The 18,851-nt window shown below is 51.7% G+C and overlaps 1 protein-coding gene across 2 annotated transcripts in view; it reads right to left on the bottom strand.

The window, feature by feature from the left end:
* Nucleotides 1-779: 779 nt before the first annotated feature.
* Nucleotides 780-18,851, bottom strand: part of mid1 (midline 1) — a 21,516-nt gene continuing 3,444 nt past the window's right edge. Inside the window, exons 1-10 of one of the 2 annotated variants that reach the window (XM_079732597.1) lie at nt 16,114-16,583; nt 13,008-13,741; nt 9,685-9,780; nt 8,475-8,582; nt 5,969-6,117; nt 5,474-5,601; nt 4,184-4,327; nt 3,734-3,895; nt 2,835-3,042; nt 780-2,578 (exon numbers count right to left, since the gene is read on the bottom strand). In XM_079732597.1, coding sequence (XP_079588723.1) covers nt 2,230-2,578; nt 2,835-3,042; nt 3,734-3,895; nt 4,184-4,327; nt 5,474-5,601; nt 5,969-6,117; nt 8,475-8,582; nt 9,685-9,780; nt 13,008-13,685 — 2,022 coding nt within the window. In that variant the 5' untranslated portion in view covers nt 13,686-13,741; nt 16,114-16,583 and the 3' untranslated portion in view covers nt 780-2,229. Of the gene's footprint in view, nt 2,579-2,834; nt 3,043-3,733; nt 3,896-4,183; nt 4,328-5,473; nt 5,602-5,968; nt 6,118-8,474; nt 8,583-9,684; nt 9,781-13,007; nt 13,742-16,113; nt 16,584-18,851 lie in introns of those variants that run through there. The other variant, XM_079732596.1, reaches the window with a different exon arrangement.

The raw sequence follows: 18,851 nt of genomic DNA, 5'->3' as shown, positions 1-18,851 counted from the left end.
CCCCTCATCTATGAAGATTATTATTTTTTTCTTCCACTTCTGTATGCAGCGAAGATGAACTAATTGGATTAGAATTTGATGAAATGTTAGCGAAAGATGAAATGTTCCTTTTTCCATTTCATCTATCCCAAGGCACACTCTATTAACCAAACGTTTCATGATATACTTCCCAGTGCTGATAAATACCATGTGATTATTTAATTGAATTTAATTAACTAAAACTGATATTTTACCACATAATGGAATGGCTTTTCATGGTCACGTTATATTTAGTCCTCGCCGACAGCCACTATAAATCACGCATTCATTAAAAAGAACAGAAGAAGCAGAACAGAAGAGGCCGCGAGCCCTGAATATTGTCTATAATACTGAATATTAATCCTCCGTTAGCCGGTGTGTATATCCACATCTTTGCGGTTTTTATAAACCGACGGCGGCTCGGACCAAACCAAACCAAACGAGAAAGATCGCCGTAGCGTCGCATGGCGATCTTTCTCATTGCATCGGCACTGCCCCGCTAAGTGTTTCTCGATCCGTTTCCCGAGGGTCTCTGGCCGAGAGGTCATCCAGAGTTCAGGCTGCCATCACCTCTCATCGCAATCTTCTTCAGGCTGCAGCACGGTAGGACAAAAGCGGTGTCACAGCCAATCCTGTCATATGGACACGTTTACAATGGTGTAAGGACCCCCCACTTCTAATGGAACATCTCTGCACCCACCAGAAGAAGGCTCTCCGTAAGGGCTAAGTTTTGTTCAGAGAAAATAAGACTGAGAAACAAGGAAATTAAGACATTCTTTATTAGATCACAGAAGAACAAATGTGCAAAAATGGTGGTGCAGTGTTGATTTGACTAACTCTCAGCTTTTAATTTGACTCAGGCCAGCATGGGTGTACCGAGTTACCAAGAGTTTATATTTTGGTTTGTAGGATGTATTGCCTGTGTTAAGGTTTTTTTTGACTCCTATTTAAAATTACAATTTCATTTTTCAACTAATAAACAATTGGCATCCACACAAACATAGAATCCAACTTTGCATTTCTGTGAGGAATTAAAGGAACCTATAGTCTACTCTATATGTTTACACATGTACAAAAGGGCATGGAGACGGCACACACTGTAGCAGGTGGGGCTAGGTTTTAGCATGGGGCGGCTAGGGTGCTGAAAGTGCTTCAAAAACTCGCTAACTTCTACAGGAGTGTATAAATAACACTCTCTGTCTCACACGTTCGCCCCCAACTAAAAACAAGGGATCATTGAACCTTCACGAGACACGGCTGGGCTGATTCCCCCTCGCTGCCCTTCGCCTGCAGACCTCGTCTTGGCAGCCCGGAAAAATCAAAACATGCAGAAATATGTGCACTAAATAAACCATCTTAGGCAGGTGTGAAAATAATTCAATACAAATATAAAAATGCTAACCGAAATCTTGTCATCTCCAAATTCCTCCAAACAAGCCAGCAGGGAACTTGTTCACGCTGTGCAAAATAGAAAACGCCTTCATGGTAGGAACGACCCTCACAGCGCCCTCCCGGAGGGGCCACGATCCCAGCCAATCAGCAAGCTGCTTCAGCGGCTTGCAAACAAACAGGGCACTCCTGGTTGTGCCCCAGTTGACTTATTGCTTCTCGTATCTATAATACATGGGCTTCAAACCCACCCAGCAAACGGTGTGAAGATTGTCTTTGTTGCCGTATAACGCCGGCCAATGCACGCCAACGCACACCCAACACACGGCTACACACAAACGCACACAAACGCACGCCAATGTACACCAACGCACGCCAACGCGCACCAATGGACACCAACACACACAGGCCGGACCGGTCGTTCCCCAGGTCCCCCGCAGTGTCGTGTGTAACGAGTCAAGCTCCTCCCCCGGCTGGGAGGACCTGCCGCGATAACCAATGAGCGAGCTCCGAGGCCGCAGGACGCCGTGTCCGGCGTCTCCATCCGAGCGAGAACTAAACCGCTGAGCTCCCATCCTGGCCGGCGTGGGCAGCCCTCATTAAGGACCACATCGTTCTTTGTACAGCGATTGTCTTCAATGTGCAACAAACGTTTTGTCTGGACCCTCCCCGTGGAGCACCTGACGGCGAGGCGCCCAATAATCGGTGACGCATCGTTTCTAAGCGGCGCCCTGGGGTTCAGCGAGCCGCTATGGCGGTCCGCGGCGGCGTCCCGGCACGGTGTTCCGGCACGGCGTTCCGCCCGGCGTCCCGTGGCGGCGTTCATTCCCGGCAGTCGCTGGCCTCCAGGTTGTCCGGGATGGGCAGCCCGGACAGGACGGTCAGGCAGCGGTTCCACAGGTTGAACACGGGGCAGACCGGCTGCACGAAGTCCACGTGGAAGGTGTGCAGGTGCTGCGAGGCCACGGCGTCGTAGAAGGACAGCGAGCCCGAGTCGTAGTCCAGCAGCACGCCCACCCGCCGCAGGTGGGGCGACGGCTCCACCGACAGCTCCTTGCCGTTGTGCCGCGCCACCCAGGAGCTGTTGCAGCGCGACAGCACCCACGAGGCCGAGTTCTTCCCCACCCACTCGTGTTTGGGCGCCGACTTGTAGGCCACGCCCACCGCGAACCTGGAGAGAGGAAGGAGCGGGAGAAAGAGAGAAAAAGAGAAAGAGTGAAAGAGAGAGGGAGAGAGAGAGAGAGATACAGAGAGAGAGAGGGGGGGATATAGAGAGGGATAGATGGAAAAGGGCGAGGCAGAGAGAGGGAGAGAGAGAATGAGAGAGAGTGACAGAGGAGACAGACGGAGAGAGACAGGGCGATGGATTTCATTGTATTTCTTCCCCAAGTATGAAAGTCACAGTCTGATTGGCCCCTCGTTCTCACCATGAGCTCCCTCCAATCAGGGCCTCCCAGTAGTGGCGGCCGCTGTCGATGTAGACGTTGCCCGTCACGCCGTAGTTGCCCTGGCTGGTGAAGCGGTCCTGGCTTTGGGCCTTCTTGGAGGACGTCTCCTCGCGCTCCACCGTCAGGTTGTCGTGGGACACCTTCAGCTTGCGGTGGGCCGACTTCGGGTCCAGCTTGAACGGCTGGCCTGCGGATCAAACGTTTAGTTCAAGAAGTGAAAAACACAAACAACAACAAATGGAACACTTCTGGGGGACGGAAAAAGTTTCATTTCCGTTTCCTCAGCGGTGGATGTTCCGTCATTCTCCCCGTTTCAATCGAAGCGAGCTATGGGCCTCGAACCTGAAGCAGTTCATCACTGTCACCCATTAGGATAACAATAAAGGAACACAACATACGGGAAATCACACAGCTGTGCAGGCGGCTCAAAGAGACGGAAACCCTTTTAAACTTTGACTGAAGCGTTTGACTGAAATGAGTTTCCCTCCGCGTGCATCATGCACACATAATGCACATGCAAGCATCACGCACGCGCACGCATTATGCACATGCAAACATCGTGCACAGGCAAGCATCATGTATGTGCAAGCATCACACGCATCGTGACGCACGCGCAAACGTCACGCACACGCAAGCATCACATGCTGGTGTGCTGATGTGCATGCCCATTGCACAGGCCTTGTGTTACATCACAGTGGTCCACTTTTTGACATTGTGCACTGAGGAATGATCGGGCCCATGTGTTGTCTCTGAGAGGCTGTTGCACGGTGTGCATGGGTGACCGGCAGAGTGTCCCCCTCCGGGATCGATAAAGCATCGTGTAGCGAAGACAGGCCTGGTGAACCGGGCCCTCTCAGGTCCCTGACAGATGAACTCACTGTTAGTCTTCAGCCTGCCCGGTTCACTGCTGCGGCTCCCTGCCTGGTTGATGGCCTTCACGATGAACATGTAGCGGGTCCCACACTGGAGGCCGTGCACCGTGTAGTGGTTCTGCTTGATGTTGGGCACGATCATCCAGCTGTCGGCCGAGTTACACAGACCTGGAGACCGGGGGGGGGGGGGGGGCGGGGGAGACAGAGGAGAGGGGGAGACATGAGGAACAGCGCCACAGCAGGCACGCTGGGAACCCGGAGCTTCTGGGTTCCGTCTCAACGTTTTATTTGTGTTGTTAGAAAGATGCCATTAATCAATACATCAATACATCAATCCGAACAATATGTTAAGATAACATGTTACATGTTATCTTAACATATTGAATCATGTATATCTGATGCTAGTAGAAGCTGTCCATGCACATATTAGTCTAGACTCCTCTCCCAGTGACTCACTGATGACGTTGGCCTGGCTGGTGAAGATGGCGTACTGCAGCTCGTACGACACCACGCAGAACTCGTCGTCGGACGTCCAGTGCACGGTGATGGTGTCGTAGGACGCCGTGCACAGCTCCTCCCGTATGGCCGGGGGGGCAGGGGCTGGAGTCCCGACAAACGCAGAGAGACAAGGTCAGCACTCAGCGTGTTATCGGTACTTTTTAGTCTCTAGTCCCTAGTCTCTAATATGTATAATCTAGTGTTTAGCTTCTAGTCTCTACTATATAGCCTCTAGTACCAAGTCGCAAGTCCCTAGTCTGTATTATCTAGTGTCTAGTCTCTAGTCTGTATTATCTAGTGTCTAGTCTCTAGTCTGTATTATCTAGTGTCTAGTCTCTAGTCTGTATTATCTAGTGTCTAGTCTCTAGTGTCTAGTCTCTGGCCTTTAGTGTCTAGCCTCTACTCTCTAGCCTATAGCTTCTGGTCTCTAGTCTATAGTCCCATCCTCTAGTTTTTAGTGTTTATTCTCTAGCCTCTAGTGTCTAGTCTGTATTATCCAGTGTCTAGTCTCTAATGTCAAGTCTCTAGTGTCTAGTCTCTAGCCTTTAGTGTCTAGCCTCTATTCTCTAGCCTATAGCCTCTGGTCTCTAGACTATAGTCCCATCCTCTAGTCTCTAGTGTCTAGTCTCTAACCTCTAGTGTCTAGCCTATATTCCCTAGTGTCTAGCCTCTTGTTCTCTAGCGTTTGGATCTAGTATCTGGTCTGTAGTCTCTAGAATCAGAGGCTTCTGGCAAAGTGGCTTCATTCAGGGTGTTTTCACCTGCTACCTGCAGGTACACTGAGGTCATCGGGGTTGAAACCCAGACCCCTTTAGCTAATTGTCCCCAGCCAAACCCCTGCCCTGCTCTGAGCCTACTGGTCATTGTAATGGTAGGCCTACCACACAGGCTACCACAGTTCAAAAATAAATAAATGGCCCTTTTAAAATGTTTTTCTTTCAATTGGGTAAGAAACATCCGCTCCACTGCAGTGCACACGGGGTGAAGCACACGCGTGTGTTTGGAATGGGCCCATAGAAAACGTTGTCGAAGGGCCCCTCTGAAAACGATCCCTCAAGGAGCTCAATGGCCTGGGCTCTTAGTTTGAAGGCCTGCGCTCTTAGTTTGAAAGCCTGCACTCTTATTTTGAAGGCCTGCGCTCTTAGTTTGAAAGCCTGCATTCTTATTTTGAAGGCCTGCGCTCTTAGCTGGGAGGCCCCCGCTCTTAGTTTGAAGTCCTGCGCTTTTAGCTTGAAGGCCCCCGCTCACCCGTGAGATAATCCAGGCTCTCCAGCATCTTCTTCTCCCTGGTGAAGTCCAGGGCGAACGTATCAAAGGTGTCATTCAGGTTGATCTCTGGGATCAGGATCTGAGAGGAGGCAGTTGCCATGGAGACCCTGTGAAGCAAACAGAGAGAGAGAGAGAGAGAGAGAAGCATAGAGAGAGAGACAAAGAGGCAGAGGAGAGATAGATACAGAGGGGGGAGAGAGAGAGAGGGAGAGAAAGAGAGAGAGAGAAAGAGAGAGAAAGAGAAAGGGGAGAGGGGGAGAGAGAGAGAGAGAGAGAGAGAGAGAGAGAGAGAGAGAGAGAGAGAGAGAGAGAGAGAGAGAGAGAGAGAGAGAGAGAGAGAGAGAGAGAGAGAGAGAGAGAGAGAGAGAGAGAGAGAGAGAGAGAGAGAGAGAGAGAGAGACATAGAGAGTGTGGTTAACGAGATGCCAGTCCGCTCCCCTGATTTATGACACAATCAGAAGGTTTCCCTGGTACCTCTCGCAGATGTTCTTGGCGGTCTGCAGGAAGCGCGCGTGGTCGGCCTCCTTCAGCGTCTGGTCGGCCTGCGTGATGAGGGAGGACGAGCGCTCCACACACTGCTTACAGCTGGCGATCTGCTGGGCCAGCTTCCTCATGCGCACCGACTGGGGGCACACACACACACATACACACGGACACATACACAAATGCAGACAGACACACACACACACAAACAGACAGACACAGACAGACGTAGTCACGCACACAGACAGACAGACAGACAGACACACGCGCGCACACACACGCGCACAAACATGAACGCACACACATACACAGATACACACACACATACACATGCACGCACACAGACAGACGCGCACACAAACAGACACACACACACACAGACACAGACAGACACACACACGCATGCACAGAGACAGACAGATAGAAAGACAGAAACACGCACGTGCGCACACACACACAAACGCACACACACAGACACAAGAACGCACGCACACAGATAGATAGACAGACGGACAGACGGAAAGAGAGACGGACAAGAAAGAAGTGAGACATAGAGAAAGAGGAAGACAGATGAAACTAAAAAAACTTGTAATCACTATACGCCGCTAAAACAACTAAAACAACCTTATCTTAAATTCAGTCTCATTAAACCAACGTGAGCTCCATTCAGCGATATTAAACCGTATTCCTGAACATGACACCGCCCTCCTCTGTTCAGGTGAACCGCAGCTGGCTGTGAGCAGCCCAGCCTCTGGGAGCCAGCTCAGCACTCTTGGCCTCAGCGGACTGAGCTCCTAAACCGGGCTCTGCCCTTTACATTACCGTGGTAACAAGAACCACTTATCCCCTCCCTCAGGGAGAGGGGAGGGGAGGGGAGGGAGGGAGGGAGGGAGGGAGGGAGGGGAAGGTGAGAGGGAGAGGAAGCCTGGCATCATCGCCCCTGTGAGCAAAGAACGCACGCTAGCACGGGCGAGGAAGGAAGTGGTCTGGACTCTCATCAGACATACATATATATATATATACATACATACATACATACATACATACATACATACATACATACATACATACATACATACATACATACATACATACATACATACATACATACATACATACATACATATATATATATATATATATATACACACGGACACATACACTAGAGAGAGAGAGAGAGAGAGAGAGAGAGAGAGAGAGAGAGAGAGAGAGAGAGAGAGAGAGAGAGGAAGAGAGGTAGAGAGACAAAGGAAGAGGGGGATATAGCGATATATATCAATATCTCTTAACTTCTCTCTCTTTATATATATATATATATATATATATATATATATATATATATATAGAGAGAGAGAGAGAGAAAAAAAGAGAGAGAGGAGGAGAGAGGGAGGGCAAGCGGTGGAGGGAGAGAGAGAGGAAGTGAGCGAGAGAGAGCGAGAGGGAGGGATAGATAGAGCGGGGGGGGGAGAGAGAGAGAGAGGAAGTGGCGAGAGAGTGAAAGGGAAGTGACAGGAAGTGCGGGTCGACCTCTCCGCTGCCACTCAGCCGGCACAGTGGGCCTCGTCCCCCATAATGGAGAACGCCGTGGGGTGCGGGGAGGGAGGGAGGGAGGGAGGGAGGGAGGGAGGGAGGGAGGGAGGGAGGGGAAGCCATTCCGCCGAGGAAAAACACATTTCCCGCTCTGCGCGCGACGCAGTGCCAAGCGGGCCGTGTTATTGTTATATTGTGATCCGGGACCCCGCCGCAAAGCCCAGAACAAAAGAGAGAGAGAGAGAGAGAGAGAGAGAGAGAGAGAGAGTGAGCGAGAGAGAGAGAGCCGTTCGCAGTTTGGCTTTCAGAAGTGTTTTAAAACCAATTCATTGACATTATTTGCGCCGCTGTCGCCGTCGTCACAGACAAACACACAAAACGAAACAAAGTCGGCCGCGTGTTTCACACAATTGCACAATACAAATAATAGTGTTTGTAGAGCGGCACGCGGACGCCGAGGCAATTACCTCCGCTCATAACAATTATCCCCATTGTTGCCCTAATCTGCAGAGGCTTTTTCCACAAGACAGATTCCAGCGTTTAGTGTTTAGAACGTCATAAATAACAGCCGATCGCCCATCGAGAGCCGCCGCCGCCGACCGCATTGATCGGCTAACCGCCTGGGGTGCCAAGTGAGGCGCGTGCGGGGCGCGGGATGGCGTCGGAGGCCGTCCTCGTCTGTGAGCTCAGTGATGACATTGTTAGGGTGAGGGATGGCTCGCCGCCGGAGGTCGCCAGTCTGCCCCCGCTCATTCAGCGCCAAGTCACGTCGCGCCGCAAACATTCAGGCGGGAATAAACCCCGGCGGAACGGCGAAGGACGCCCCCACGGACGCCGCGCCCCGCAACTCCGCGCCGGAATCCATCACGACAAAGGGCACAGGGAGAACATCGGAACGCCTCAGTGCGTCAGCCCAACGTGTGTTTAGCGCTGAGCGCCGATACACCGGGGGGAGCGGCAGCAGTACCTTCCCCTCCTTTATCTTGGTGGCGATGATCTGTCGTCTCTGCTGGATGAGGTCGATCAGGAGGTCGCACTCCTCCATCAGTTTGTGCTCCTGCCGCGAGGCGTTCACCTGGACACAAGGGCGTGGGGGTCAGAGGTCAGGGGGTCAGAGGTCAGCGGCGTCACCAGCAGACAGCGCTAGCCGGCGTCACGTTTTCGTCATCAGGCAGATGGCGTCGGTGCACATTCTCCCGTCCTAACGTCATAACATTACCATAAAGCCGTGATTTAGAGTTCCCCCGGGAGGCCGGTACACAGAGAGGAGCATTTTTTTTCTTTTTCGATTTCACATTTTCCCGTTTAATCAAGCGGTCGTGGCGACGGCGGGCCCGGGGCCGTCGTCAGCGAGGGGGAGGGGGGGGTTCAGTCGCTCACGACTCGATATGAAGCCTGTCGGACGGCGGGATGACTTCGGGATAATACCGGGACGTGTGTCCTTCAGCAGACACTTAACCCCTACGTCCGTGGGGGGGGGGAGAGAGAGGGGGGGCTTTCTGGATCTACTCAGACAGATTGCAGAGACTAGATCGATCAGACTTTTTCATTCACTTGTACCTTTTTAGTTATTTTGGACGTTAGTTCAATGACAAGGCTAACGGGGAAACTTTTCATGACGTGGCTGCTTCCTGCGGCTGCGATTGGCTTATACATCGTTACTTATCTTAAAGAGCCAGTGAATCCACAGATTCAGATGGAATTCAAACACTATGTGATTTTAAGAAACGCGTTTTGGCCTGAGAGCTTTAGGAAAGAGTTGTTTATTAACTGTTATGCGCGTTATGATAAGCCTTGTTGTGCATGAAATCCGCCACTATGCTATCGGTGTCCGGGAAGCATAACACTCGGACGCGGACAAAATAGAATAAATGTGGTTTTGGGTTCAACGGCTCTTTCACAAGCTGCATGAGAACAACTGGGAGGAATGCCTGTTAGGAGATGCCTGAGAAAGCTACGCTCTACACTGTGTGTTAATAAAACAGCTGAAGGGAACCAACTTGATGAAATCGAAATGCCATGCGTTGGCAGAATACGATCCTGCAGCCAGGGCATTCAACATCCAAGAGCGATGACAATCTCCTAAAGGAATGTCTTTAATGTCTAGCAGCCCATGAAGGAATAGGTCCGCCTCCAGGAAGCGATTGCAAAGAGGAGTCCGAGCCAGGCCTTGATACCTCCACATGCTGACAGGTCTGGATCAGCTTCCCCATTAAGGTCTCCAGGTCGTTAGTCCTCTTGATCAGATGGCTGAGGTTAGAGTCCAGGGCGTGCTGTGGAAACAAACACAAGCAGAGAGGCAGCGTTCCAGTGAGCGAGCGAATCACCGGAATCATCTCAGCGTGCACACATCGGTGGAGATAGGACACCCGCGGCTCAATCTGCATTCAGTGGAACGGCGTAACGTATCGCAGGGACACGGATATGCCGTGATTAACCTTCGAACCCCTCCCCCCTCCCCCGTCCCCACCTGTTGGGCCTAACCACCCCCCCCCCCCCCTCCCCCCAGCTCAGCGGGCTTACAGTCAGATACTGCGGCATCTGTCAGTGATTTGGGAGAGTAAACATCGTCTGTGTTTATCATCCCCCAATAACTCGGATCGAAATGCTCCGGCTTTGGAAAACAATTTGTATTCAAATGAACGTGCGACATGTCTAGGTTTTCTGTCTGCACATCGCACTCCGGTAAATATTTATTTCTCCCCCAGCTGAAGATAAAGAAGAACATAATAACAAAATAATCTATAAAGTGCAAGAGGCACTTAAAGTTTCCCACCACCAAAACAAACAGTTTCCACCATAAATGTTTTTTTGCAAGACCCAAATTTCCGCCGCATCGTTTGACTTTTTCTCTCCGGCCAAATCGGTGGGTCTGTGACATCGGTGGTGCAGGCAGAGAGAGAGCCCTGATACACACAGCCCCACCCGACGTGGATCGCAGAGGACTGCTGTCTCCGGGCAGGGGTACAGCACTGAACTTTTAGCTTTGGGCTTTCACGAGAATCATTTATTTATACTGAGGAGAGGGCGAGGGCAGGAAGAGGCTATTTGAGTTTGGCAGGGGACACTGGGAACGCTGTTGACTTGTTCGGGGGTCTGACCTCCCATTTGAATAATTGATGGCCGGTCTGGAGTGCAGGCGGAGGTGTGCACCGCACAACCACACAGTCAAATGCAGATCTTTGATTTGGACATTATTTATTCATTCATTATTGAGAGTGGAGATAGTCAATTATCTTTTTTGTATATGTCTGCGTTTTTATACGCTACTAGTAGAACTCGATTAGTATTAACGGTTTATTGCCGTTTTCGTTATTTTTATATTGTTTTCTTAATTTTTTGAGAATACAAAAACGTTATTCCTCATATCTTTGCACACACACATGACCAAATGCACCCCCAAAGACTATCACTGATGAGTTAAAATTCTTTATCACGCGATAAAATATTTTATTATGTCATTGTATACTATATAATGCATACTCATACTAATACATTACCTGATGACTAGACTAATCACATGCACACACATACACACACACAGAGACACACACACACACACAGACACACATGCACACACACACGCACGCACGCACGCACACACACACACACACACACACACACACACACACACGCACGCACGCACGCACACACACACACACGCACATGCCTTAACCAGAGATATACAAGAAGGGAACAGAGGCCAGCCCTGTTTGTTTGAAAGAGGTCACAGCTGTCAAGTCTTTGTGGTGCGACAGAGAGCATAAACAATCCGCAAGAAAGATGTGCATTATCCCAACCTGGCACGAATTAACTAAACGCCCCCCCCCCCCATATTCACGTGTGATAAACGGCTACAATAACAGCCATCACGTGCAGAAAGCAGGCCCTTCACCCTGAGACCCCTCCAACTCCCCGCTGCCCTGAGATCCCCCCCTTTCCGGGGGTCTCTGGCCCCCACGGCAGACGGAGGAACAGGAGGTCACGGGCGTTAGCGGCTGCATGGCCGCCCTGACCTAGATCATCATCATCATGTTCATCATCATCATCATCATCATCATCATCATCATCATCTTCATCATCATCATCATCTGCTTCTAATATTAGTGCAGCCATGGGACCGAGCTCTGAGCCATTCCCGCCGGAGATTCCAGAACAGGAAGTGCCCATATTTGGAGACATAAGAATTATACATTACATTATATGCCACTGGTTGGAGCGAAGGCCTGATAGGATGTGAGGAGCATGCTCTTAACATTATGCAGGGTTTTTTCTGGGTATGTATTCTAGAATGTGTGGCGGGGTAACCGCTGCAGTTAATTCTGTCCTCCTCCGTCAGAGGTTTTATACTCCCAAACCCAACAGAAAAGAACACAATCTGAAGAATGTTCCCGACTCAGCGCTGCTCGCTGCGATCGGGCTAAATCTGTTAAAGCTGTGAAGGCATATTTCCACGTGAATGGCTGGAACAATACGGGACGCATGGCTGCCTTGCTCGTAACAGACCATTAAATGGTCCCGGGAGGTTTTCCCCCAGCGAACGATGGAGTAGAATGGCGTTTGTTGGCGAAACCTAGCAGCCCCACGGATCCACAGACCTCAGCTTTAACACTTCATCCACTGTTTGCATGGAAGAACGCATGGCTGCCTGATTCATATGTTCCAGCTCCTAGCCCAGGGTGCATTTCTGTGGGTTCCTGTGTCTGCCGGCCGACTTAACCTGCTTGCCCTGAAAGTGTGTTTTTATTGGGCCAGTTCTTAACTGGCCCAAAGTCATTTGATCCTGAGCTTGATGTGCTTTCCTACTCCGGATGTTTCTGCAGTAACTTTAGCGACTGCATTATCAACACGTTACTTTATTAAGCTTTGATTCTATTACTGACCTTTTAAAGTCAAACTACTGTTAACGAGATGTTTTTATGGGGTAATTAGGAAGCGTAATCGTTGCACTTGATTCAAACTTTGCAACACCGAGAGCGAAATATAAATAATAGAGGCGATGAAAAGAAAACATTAAAACATTAATCACGCTGTGAGCACACAATCGTTATCCGCTCTCAAAAGTCATAAAAAATACATACGGCGCACGCATACATTATAAACAAACGCAGAATCGGTAACCCTCGTCCACCGAGAGTAAATCTAACCCCGACGGCCCAGAACACCCTAACCTTAACCTTAACCTTAAACTAAACCCCCCCACTGGCCTCTCTTACCTTAGCCTTAACCTTTACGCCCCCCACACCGGTCTTGTCTCACCTTAACCTTAACCTTAACCCTCCCCCACCCACTGGGCATCCCTTACCTTAACCTTAACCCTCCCCACCCATTGGTCATCCCTTACCTTAACCTTAACACCCCCCCCACCTGCCTCCCTCACCCTAGCCTTAACCCTCCCCCGACCCAGCGGGTGTCTCCACTTAACCTTAACCCCCCCTCACCAAGCGGGCGTCCCTTACCTTAACCCCCCCCCCCCCCCCCCCCCACCTGCTTCCCTCACCTTGAGCTTGTCGAAGCGGTCGCTCAGTGCCGCCACCTGGTGGTCGCGGTGTCTTCCCACCAGCTTGCACAGGGCGCAGATGAGCTGCTCGTCCGTCACGCAGTACATGTTGATCTTCTCGCCCTCGTGCTCCAGGCACAGCAGCCCCCGCAGGTGGGCGTCGGCCAGGGGCTCGATGAGCCGGTGGGCCGTGAAGGGCTTCTTGTTGGGGTGCGTGGCCTTCAGGCACTCGTCGCAGTACGACACCTCGCACGTCACGCACGTCTTCACCGCGTCCGGCGCCGGCTCCTGCTCGCAGAACTGGCACGTCACGCGGTCGCCGCCGCCGCCGCCGCCGCCGCCGCTCATCCTGGAGCTGCCGTCGGCGCGCTGCCGGCGCGTCTCGCTGGGGGAGTTGGGCCCGCTCAGGGAGGCCTTGTGGTAGCGGTCGATGATGTTCTGCAGGGTCACGTTGCGCTTCAGTCCCTCGAGGCCCCGCTGGCTGAGGGTGATGGCATAGCGGCAGGTGGGGCACTGGAAGGCGCTGATGGAGGTGATGGGCTCGCTGGGCGTGCACTGGGACACCAGGATGCGGTGGGCGCAGTTGAAGCACAGGCTGTGGGCGCAGGGCAGCAGCAGGGGGTCCTCGAACAGCTCCAGACAGATTGGGCAGGTCAGCTCCGATTCCAGGGTTTCCATGTTCAGGCCAAACGACGCGGAGACGACAGCGAAATCCAGGGAAGCTGATCAGCTATCTGTGGAGGATGACAGGAAGAGGGGAGAGGTGTGGGTGGTGGCTTAAGCTGCAGGGGGGCGTCCACTTACCCCTGAGTACCAATTAACCTAATTGCTGGAAGTGGCCTTGGAACAAAGCCTGGATAACTTGCGGGCGGAATGGATCACTTTATTCATCGCATGCAGCAGATTCAAAAGGTCTGTGGTGTTCCCCTGCAGAGACCAAGGTTTCCTATGCAGTGTCAGGGTTGGAATGTGTGTATCAATGCTCCTACACTGTTAGCACAACGAATCTCAAAGACAAGCCATTTTGGAAAAAGTAAACATTTGTTTCGTAGGGAAAAACTTTTTGTGCCTCTTGCACTTCTGAATATTTTGTCAGCATATCCTTTTTTATTTGCAGGGGGTGGGTCGATATTTGCCCGAGTGCAATGTGCGGGCTGACATATGAGTACAAATGTGTTATCATAAATGTATCTTTCGGATGCTTTGATATACATTTATGCATCAGGAGATCAAACACAGCCAAACATTTTAATAAGGCAGACAGCAGTAAAAACCAGCGGAGATTTAAGAACCACACGGCAACAAAAACAAGCATTCAATCCCCCAAACATTACACTCAATATCAACAGTCTGCATCTCTAGATTCTGCAGCGGCTACTTTGATGATCAAGAAAGCGAACCGAACCAAAATAGACCCCCAGACTAAACCCCCAGACTAAACCCCCAGACACACACAGAGCGACAGAGTCAGCCCATCAGCAGTCCTGTCCCTCCAGTCTCCAAACTAGACCCCCAGACTCAATCCCCAGACTAAACCCCCAGGCTAGACCCCAAAACGAGACCACCAGACTAAACCCCAAGACACACACGGAGCGACAGAGTCAGCCCATCAGCAGTCCTGTCCCTCCAGTCTCCAAACTACACCCCCAGACTCAATCCCCAGACTAAACCCCCAGGCTAGACCCCAAAACGAGACCACCAGACTAAACCCCAGACACACACGGAGCGACAGAGTCAGTCCAGCAGCTCTCCAGTCTGACCTGGGCCAGAGGATGAGGTGCCGGAGACTGGCAGGTCACTGAAGCAGAACCTCCCCCTCACCCTGCCTGCCTACACACGGTCGGGGGTCCTCACTCTCCTGGACAGGAGGCCTTTGTGTTCCCACAAGCCCCGGCCGACACATACTGTACCCCCCCACCTCCAGCCAACATGACCTCTGACCTCCCCTCTTTGTGCTGGGTGTTGTGGGACGCGGCCAACGCTGATTAATCTGGAACTCTCTCCGGGACACAAGCAGGTGGGGTGTTAATGGTGGGAGGAAGAAACAGTGATGACTCAGGGGCCAGTGGTGACCCAGTGATGAGCCAGGGGCCAGTGACGACCAGGGGCCAGTGACGACCCTGGGGCCAGCTAGACCCAGTGATGAGCCAGGGGCCAGTGACGACCAGGGGCCAGTGACGACCCTGGGGCCAGCTAGACCCAGTGATGAGCCAGGGGCCAGTGACGACCAGGGGCCAGTGACGACCCCGGAGCCTGCCACAGCTGGGTTCTCCTTTATGTGAGTCAGCAGGAAGAAGAGTTATTTTGGCAGCCCCCCCCTCCTGTGGTGAACCAGACAAGGGTTGATTGTCGGCCTTGTTGTGTCTGGTCCCAGTATGTAATGATGCATCTGTGAGTCTTTGTTTGTTCTGTCTGGGCCGGCCCGGTGGGCGACCAGGTGTCTGCACGCTGGTAACTCTACTCACCCACACCACTTGGTCTTGTTACAACACCAGTCCCCAGTATGAACTGTGTACGAGACACAAGAACTACTACTGACAACTTTGATTTAGTACTGGTTTAGTTCCACAGAAACCTGATCGCTGAGCATCTAGTGAATCAAGTGGATTAATATAATTCTATAATAATAAACAAACATGTATTAATATGAGTGGATGTGCATGTGTGTGTGCACCCTGTGCAAAGCCTGTCTCGTTCGTTTGAACCGTGTAACGTTTTAAGCAAAGTAATTGTTCTCTTGAAACACATGAATGAATGGAAACATTCCCATGTTGCAGAACACGAACGCACCCACCACAGAGCCTCTCACTACCAGCTAGCAGTCACTCAAGCAGGGCGACGCAACAGTTCCTACAAGCATTCACAGAAACAAACTCAAAACGGGGCTTCCGTGTCAGAAACACAATCTCCTCACAGGACAAAGCAACTTAATCCCGTGCTCTGATGTCATCCTCCACTGTTGGCGAAGCCCTGAAGAAACAACCAGAGGAGTGTAAACGAAGCGCGATGGCACTCAGCCATGCACCCAGCGGCTCTGCAGACCTGCAGAACCCAGCCCACGCCCGGGACCGCTGCCCCGGTGTGCTCCTTCGTCTACGTTACCCACCGATGGATCCCGCCCCGCTCTCCACTCCTCAGACATCTCGGCGGTGGTGCTGGAGAAGGACGTAGCGCACAGTGACGCTAGGACGTCTGACCCGGATCACAGCTGCATGTCCACCACGCCGTCGAGTGGCAGTAAACAAAAGCAAAGGGCAGCGGGGGGTGGGTGTGTGTGTGTGTGTGGGGGGACGTCAGAACGCGGCAGTGGCAGAGCGACCCAGATGGCTGGCGGGCTTCAGATCTCAGTAATCCCCCGTCCGCAGAGCTGTCATTAACCCAGAGATTGAGCAGAGACCAAAGCGCCAACACAACAGGAAAAGCTACGCCGACAATTCCAGGAAAGCCAGCTCCACCTTCGGTCAGAGAGTTGGCCGGAGCTTAGAAGTTGACGAGGAGAAAGAGGGAGAGAGAGGGAGAGAGAGGGGAAAGAGTGTGTGTGTTCCAGAGGGAGTGAGAGAGGGAATGGGAGAAGGAGAGACGGAGCGAAAGAGTTTGAGAGAGAGAAAGCTAGGGGGGATGAGTCACAGAGCGAGAGAGAGGGAATGAGAGAGAGAGGAAGAGGGAGGGAAGAGTGTGAGAGAGTTGGAAGAGAGAAAGGGGGAGTTGGAAGAGAGAGAGGGGGAGGGGTTGAGGGAGAGAGGGAGAGAGAGGGGGATGAGAGAGAGGAACAACAGATTGTGAGAGTGGGTGAGAATGAGGTAAAGAGAGAAAGGAAGAGAAAGAGAGGATATGAGAAAGAAGAGAGAGAGACACACAGATAGGGAGAGCGAGAGAGAGAGAGAGAGAGAGAGAGACAGATATAGAGAGAGAGACACACAAAGAGGGAGAAAGAGAGAGGGAAAGCAAGAGAGAGAGAGAGAGAGAGAGAGAGGGAGAGAGAGAGAGAAAGAGAGAGAGGGAGAGCGAGAGCTAGAGAGAGAGAGGTTTCCAGAGGTCTGCTGAAACAGACAGGTTAGACTTCTTCCAGTCCTGCCTGTTCAGCAACAATGGACGGTTTGAGTATCAGGATTGGTTACCAGTTCCTCTTCTGTGGGACAAGTCCATCCAATCCCTCTCTCTCTTTCCCTCTCTCTCTCTCTCTCTCTCTCTCTCTCTCTCTCTCTCTCTCTCTCTCCTCCCTCCCTCCCCCTCTCTCTCTGAAGGACACAAAGCTGCCCTGTGTAGCGCTACACAAAAGGAACTGGCCTCCACTAGATAAAGAGAAAGAAGAAGACAAGCTGGACACAAAAGAGCAGAAGACTGCAGACCAGATGACAGTCAGTCCGAATATAATGTAACACGGGGAGAGAGAGAGAGAGAGAGAGAGAGAGAGAGAGAGAGTGAGAGTGAGAGAGAGAAAGCATCTCTGGCTGCTGCCTCCAGGCGCTGTAAACAAGCTGACCTGGAGGAACGCGGGCTGCGACCACAATGGGTTCCAGCCCGTCCGCTGGCTCACGTCGGTAGCATGAGGGCCGCCTCTCAGAGACCCCCGCCCGTGGTCGGGTGTGAAACTGAAGAACCCCCCCCCCTTTGCATTGGACTCTGTTACATTCACGTCCGTTCATACATGGACGCATGAAACGAAACACGGTCGCCCCCGGCGACACACCAGGCACCGTTTGATTGGCAGGGCTGTGTGCCAATGAGGATCCCAGTACAATAGGGATCATGCGTCATCGCTAAGACCTCCGCCCGCCGCTGGAGCTCAGAGACACCATCTGCCTCCCAGGCCCACGCCTACTGTGCCCGTTTGATTCCTCCTGTCATTCACTAGAGAGCTCGCTCTCTCATTCACTCTCCCCTTCCCTATCGTCCCTCTATCGTGGTCTCTCTCTCTTTCTCTCTCTCTCTCTCCCTCCCTCTTTCTCCCCTTCTATCACTCTACCTCTCTCTCTCTCTCTTCTCTTCTCTCACTCTCTGAGTCTTTTTTCACACTTTTTTCGCTCCTCTCTCTCTCTTCTCCGTCTTCTCCCCCTCTATCGTTGTCCCTCTCTCTCCCTTCCTCTTTCCCTCTCTCTCGCTCTCTCTCTCTCTCTCTCTCTCTCTATTTCTCTCTGAGTCTCTCTGCCTTCTTTCACACTCTCCCCCCCCCCCCTCTCTGAATGAATGAACGGATCATGCTCTCTGAGTGACAGCTCCGTACTGTTAGATATTAAAACACACGCAGGGTTCAAACAAAGCCGAGTGGTGGGGAGCAGCAGACAGTGGACAGGGCCGCACCAGCGCAGTTGGGGGTCCCCGCTCTACTGAAAGGGGCCCCCAGCAGAGTGTGATACCCTTCTCTCAGAAGCAGTGTCTGTTGATGTCAGGGGGTGAACAGACAGACCCCCCCCCCCCCCCCCCCCCCCCCCCCCCCCCCCACACACCTCCTTCATCATCATCCTCGTACCCACATTCCAGCAGAGCTATAGTGGACACCCATATGGACCTTTTCCCGCTCTCATTATGGCTGGGATCTCGGTGTGAAATATTGAATATGAAAATGAATATGAATATCGATATATATCAACTGTAAGCCTGTGATAGCATTTTTGGGTCTGCATTTTGTAGGTAGTTAAGAGTCCTTGGTCCTAACTGAACGTTTTGTATCCTACAGTTAGGTCTACTTCTGTTACCACATGTTAATATTCCAACGAATTCTACATCGTTAACGTCGGTACGATAATGAGTAAAAGAGAGGTGCGAAAACAACACTCGCGCTATCTCATAGGTCACAGCAGCCTTGAATCCTTATTTGTGGTCGTGAGAGAGAGAGAGAGAGAG

The sequence above is a fragment of the Pollachius pollachius genome (genome assembly GCF_949987615.1).
Source record: "Pollachius pollachius genome assembly, chromosome: 3".
NCBI lineage: Eukaryota > Metazoa > Chordata > Actinopteri > Gadiformes > Gadidae > Pollachius > Pollachius pollachius.
This window is presented reverse-complemented; position numbering and strand designations above follow the sequence as displayed.